The 6,000-nt window shown below is 44.5% G+C and overlaps 1 protein-coding gene across 1 annotated transcript in view; it reads left to right on the forward strand.

Annotated features, from left to right (window-relative positions):
• The window catches only part of SLC16A12 (solute carrier family 16 member 12), a 74,067-nt gene that overhangs the window by 39,902 nt on the left and 28,165 nt on the right, over positions 1–6,000 (forward strand). The window contains exon 3 of the mRNA XM_004701350.4: positions 4,805–5,053. Within this exon, the coding sequence (XP_004701407.4) occupies positions 4,944–5,053 (110 nt within the window). The 5' untranslated portion in view covers positions 4,805–4,943. The remainder of the gene's footprint in view (positions 1–4,804; positions 5,054–6,000) is intronic.

The following is a 6,000-nucleotide window of genomic DNA, read 5'->3' on the forward strand; positions in this document are numbered from 1 at the left end:
CTTACTGTACTGTACAGCCTAAGTACAGTGACTAAATGAACAAATTAAATTATAAGTTTACCTGGCAATGTAAAGGCTGATAAGGAGGGGATGAACCATAGCTACAAAAAGGAAGAGATTCTCTCCCCCGAACTCAAACTCTTGGGGTCCTTGAAAAGTTTAGGTCTAGGGAACATTACTCACTCACCGACAATCCAAAGTAAGGAGTACCCAAAACACTAGGGATCGACAAAAGTTGTTCAACTGCAAAGAGCTAAACAATAATACTTAAACCGTGAGTAAAGAGAAAGGTGTAATCCATGGATTCTTTAATTCTGCCTTGGCTAAGACATATAGCGGAAGCCAGATTCAATAAGCCTTCATTAGAATTTTAATTCTGTACACAGAGGTCTGATAAGGCCCTTTGACCCAAATGTTTTGTACTTATACACCAAAAGATGATGTAGTAATAGTTTGTGGTTTTTTGAATTTGTGAAACAACAATAATAATGCTGGATATAATTTTTTAAAAGAACCATAATCCAGTAATATTGGCCAATAACTTTCCTTTTTACATATTCTTTCCACCTTTCAAGGGTGCAGTTCAAGTATACATTGTTTACATGATGTTTACATAGCTATCCTCAAAATGCATCTATAATTTTAGAGTCTACTTTTTGCTTTAATGTTGCATCGTAAATAGCTTTCTATATTATATATTATGTTTGTGTGTGTCATATTCTTCTATTTCTGTAATCTCTCACAATTCTCTAAAGACTCTCCAGTTGTTAAGCATTTTGGTTGCTGATGTTTTAGATATTATTCCTAAGGCAGCTATTGTTTTCTACCCATATTCTTTGGCGTTCCTTCAATTGTTTTCTCAAGATAACTTCTCCGGAATGGAATTACTACTCAGAGAATATGAATAACTTTCTGATTCTTGAGCTATCTTATTATATTGCTTTAAAAAATACTCTAGACTATCACAAAATCCCAATTCACTGCCATCGAGTCAGTGGCAATACTGTGGGACAGAGTCGAACTGACCCTGTGGGCTGTGAGTCTGGAACTCTTTAAAAGAGTAGAAAACCTCTTTTCCTGTGGAGTGGCTGATGTTTCTGAACTGCTGCTCTCGAGGTTAGTTAAAGTGAGTCACCATACATGCGACTCACCAGAAGCTTTGCATTGCCTGCGACATGATACGGGGCCTGTGCTCCAGGCAGAAGGTGATGGAACAGTGAGGTAGGCGACTATGGATTTGGGGTGGGAGTTAACCCTGTGTCTTTTATAGTGTGATGCATGTGAAGATAAAAATAATACTCTTTAAGAGGGACAATACTTACGCTCCGTGATTGGACTATACTATCTATAAAGATGCTTCCTAGCAATTTGGCCTGCGGCACACCCCTACCACGTCCTACGGGCTGCTCCACGGGAGAGAAGGAGGCAGTTTGCTTCCATGAAGATGTACCGTCTCAGAAACCCTAGGGATCAGCTAGTGGCTTAAAAGATCGACCTTTCGGTGGGCATCCACACCTGTAGCCTATTGTCGTTGAGGCGGCGCTGGCTCACAGCGCCTCTGTGGGCAGCAGCACGGAACACCGCCCAGCCCCGTGCCGCCTCACTCACCATGGCTACGATGGCGCCCCTCGTTGCGGACACTGAGTCCACCCATCTTGTCCAACGTCGTCTTCTTTATCGCTGTCCCTCTACTTTACCAAGCAGGCGGTCCATTTCTAGGGACTCCTCCCTCCTGATCACATGCCCCAAGTACTGGAGACAAGTTTTATTATGCTTGCTTCTAGGGAACATTCTGGCTGTACTTCTTCCCAGACAGACGTGTTGGTTCACTTGGCAGTCTATGATACTTTCAGTCTTCTTTGCCAGCACCTTAACTCAAATGATAGCTTGAATCTATCAATCCATAATTCAAACCTGTAGTCAGCACTCTTTTTTTTTTAATTGTATATTATTTTTATTGACACATCTTACAAATTCCAATATATTCATTCACATACAACTCTGTTGTTCAATCCCATTGGGTGGGGTTATACAATCATCAATGCTATCAGCTCCCCTTTCCTTCCACCCCTCTCAGGGAACCATTACTCCTGTCACTATCTCTGAGGGGGTCAACTATCTTTTAGTCAGCACTCTTAAAAGAGTATGTGTATACCATTCTTTCTCAAAGTCGGTAATACTGCCCCCTTTGGGGTGCTGGAACGATCCAGTGGGTGGGGTGGTGGTGCTGCAAAAGCAGATATCTTTATACACACTTTATCCTGGATTATGGCTTGTAGTACAAAAGTTTTTAACTGCCAGGAGGATGCTGAGGAATTTGTTTTCTGAAAAGGAGGTGGTAGGCCAAATAAATTTGGGAACCTATGTTCCATATTGTTTTCACTTAGCCTCATCACCAGGGTTGTGATTGGTACTCAGTCCCTTGGCAACGTAAGGAGTCCCTGAAAGTCCTGGTGGCGTAGTGGTTACGCATTGGGCTGCTAATCGCTGGGTCGGCAGTTTGAAACCACCAGCCACCCCTCAGGAGGAAGATGAGGCTTCCTACTCCTGGGAAGATGTGGCATTGGATTTAAGCTTGGGTAGCATAAAGGTGATTAGGTGCTCTTGAACCCATCCAGAGGTACGTGGGGAGTACGCCCTGGCGAGCTTGTGTCCAAAAGATGGCAGCCATGAAAATCATAGGCAATCACCGTGAGTCTGAATTGGTAACCGGTCCCTGGTTTGTATTTATTTAGGCAAGAGAGTAGTCAGGTTATCTTTTGAACTCTAACTTTTATTCTCTCTATACCCATCCTGCTCCTGGAATACTTTTGATGGATGTATATTAACTCTTCCATTGTCCACACGACCTCCTTTGTGCCATTTTGCTCACATCCAAAGGCGAAGAAGTCCCAAAGCTGACGTTTTAAAGTACCATCTTTGATGGTGGTTATGGTCAGACTTTTCGGCTTGCTCATCATTTGCCAGGTGGGAAGCTGTCCGTGTTCACCAGATTACGCGCAGTCTAAATGACACTGTCGTATTTGAAGTGATGTTTTATTCAATGGGCATTCCTTAGGACTTATTCTGGTGATCATAATAGATTTGCATCAACAGCTGGATGATCTGCTCGACCAGGTGCCAAAAGCAATTGCGAGAACTCTCATTTGCCTTCTGAAAAATTCCTCTCTGGTCACTCAGGCATCTTTTTGATGTGCCGAGGAATGCCTGGAGCAATGCCTTATCGCATAGCTCCTGTGGAGTGAGAACACAAGCACAGCTCAGTCAGGCCCTCCCCTCAAGGTCTAACAGGCTGGAATCCAGGTTTCACAGTCAGGCTGTGTCTCAACTGTGGGCCCAGCCAAGGACCCCTCGGCTTCCAGACTCATCTGGAATGTGGGCTGAATTTGTTTTCTTGCAAGTGTGGGACTGTGCACACCAGTGTTTGGCTGTCAGCTGGAGCCTGCTCTCCGGTCTTAGAAACTGCTGCTATCTCACTTTGATTATACTGAATTAGTATGTGTTGGTGCTGTGGGTTCGATGTGGGACCGCTAACTGCAAGGTGTGTGGTACAAATCTATCAGCCACTCCTTGAGAGATAGATGAGACTAGCTGCTCCCATCGAGATTTGCAGGCTTGGAAACCCTGTAGAGTTGCTATGAGTTGGAATTCATTCGATGGCAGTGGGTGGTTGCTAGGGAGCCTGAACTTGCCATTCTAGTCTTGCTTCAATTACATTAGCTAGTGCCGACCCATAGGGACCTATGCACAACAGAACGAAACCCTGCCCTGTCCTGCACTGTCCGCACAATTGTTCCTTTTATGGAGCCATTGTGGCAGCCACGGTGTCAGTTCATCTCCTTGAGGCTCTTCCTCTTTTTCGCTGTCCCTCTATCAAATGTGAAGTCCCTCGTCAGTGACTGGTCTCTCCCAACAACATGTCCAACCTTTGTAAGAGGAAGCCTCACCATCCTTTAAGTTGATGAAATAGAAGCAGCATATATGAATTACATCTGCTCACCTATTGTGTTCGTCTGGGTACTTTAGAGAAACAAATCCACAGAAACTCATGTATAAGAGAGAGTTTTATATAAAGGTTAAGTGCGCACCAAGAAAACACCCCAACCCAGTGCTGCCCAAGCCTACAAGTCCAACATTAACCCATTAACTCATATGTCCAACACCAGTCCACAAAGTCCTCCTCCATCTCACAGAACAGAGGCAATGATGCTGACTGCAGGAGGAAAGCCGAGTCAGTGAATGTGTAAGCGTCTCAGCGCTGTCAAGGGTCTCCACACGGCTGCTCCAGCACCCAGGGCTGCATCGGGGTAGATCCATGTGGCTTCTCCTTGGGGATGTCTTGTAGGAACTCAGTCTTGCAAGCTGAAGCAGGGAACTGCTAAGGCAGCTGCACCCTGGTGTGACCATCACAAAGCAAGAGACCGGAGAGCTTGAAAGGCGAGGTTCACTGAGCCATTTATCTCTCGCCCCTCAGTTAACCCCACATGTGTTTATTGGCCAGGTTGGCACAATAAACTAACTAACTCACCTATCTTAGCTCTAAACTCTGTTGCCACACCTATCTTTAAGGGAAACTATGAATACAGTGCCGAGCAGAGAGGTTAACTTGGCTTGGAGAGGTTATACTATTAAAAAGAAAAAGAGGATTGGGTAGCAAGGGCAAGTAAAATTGGTGTTCCAGGGTGCTATTGATAGGGGCAAATAAGCTTATTGCTTTGCAAAGTAATAATCAGTTGTGCCAAGTAAAAAGCAACTTTGTGGACAGGGCAATCAACAATAAATCTGTCCTGATCTTTGGTTGTAGATGGCCAGTAACCTGTGTGCCAGGTAGCATTCTATGCCAAACTTGAATGCCAACAGGACGTCTCGGGGCAGCAAACACTTCCAAGACCGTAGCTTGGCCGTGGAAGTAGCCTGGAGAAGATAAAAGATAGCTCGAAACGATGGCGAAAGTACAGAGAGCCCAGTATACCTCCCCACCCGATGGCGGCTGGGGCTGGATGATCGTGGCTGGCTGTTTCCTTGTTACCATCTGCACCCGGGCAGTCGCAAGGTAGGGGGGTTTCTTCATTTATTGATATGGCGTGACTTGTTTATTTCTTCTAAGTCTGCTTCACTTTATTTCTGGACCCATGACTGTGAAAACCTAAGTGTACATATGTATGGGATGTGGTGTGTGTGTGTGCATGTGCATGCATGGGGTGTTTGTGTTTTCTCTGACTGCTTAGAATATAATTACGTCTTATAAGTCTTGGGTGTAAAATGGTAAAGTTTTGTTTTATCTAACTTAAAATAATATAAAAATGTCCCTAGCACAAAGTACTAGGACAAAGGTGTCAGAGACCACATGAGCAGGATAAGTCGCCAACCGTCGCCTTTCACGAGCCGCTCCTGAAGCAGACGTGGCAGTACATTGCTCTGTCATGGATCTTCTCTCTGGAAAGTATTCTGACATTCTCATGAAAGGAGGAAGCGTACCATGGAATTTGCATAAGGAAACTATTTTCTTCCCCCAGTTTTTGAGAATTGCCAGACACTCACTTGAGAAAGTAAATTAGCATATGTTGACATGGCCCCAAGGATAGTAAAGATAATTTCTGTAAAATTATTTCTCTAGAATTTTCTTGTCTAGTGTTTTCTCGTTAAGATTTGACAGTGGGAAAGAGGAGCTAATTGAATGTGTAATTCATAATGTGTAAATTACAAAGCACTATAGACACACTGAGGAATGCTTGTGCCCTGCTGGGTTGCCTGTTGGGATGTTACCCTTAAAGTTAGCAGTTCAAAACCATCAGCTGCTCCGGGAGAGGAAGATGAGGCTTTGTATTTCCATAAATATTTTTGTCTCTGTACATTGTTGCTTGGTTTTGCTCTGTCCTGTTTTTGTGCATGTTGTCTCTGCAGGTCTGTCTGGATAGGACAGGCTGGATGAACAATCTGGAGGAGAAAACAACGGGACTGACAGTTCCGGGGGGACATGGGAGAGGGGGAGGTGGGGGG

Source organism: Echinops telfairi, unplaced genomic scaffold, assembly GCF_000313985.2.
Source record: "Echinops telfairi isolate 266 unplaced genomic scaffold, ASM31398v2 ScPeMD7_70;HRSCAF=299, whole genome shotgun sequence".
In the NCBI taxonomy this organism is placed as follows: Eukaryota; Metazoa; Chordata; class Mammalia; order Afrosoricida; family Tenrecidae; genus Echinops; species Echinops telfairi.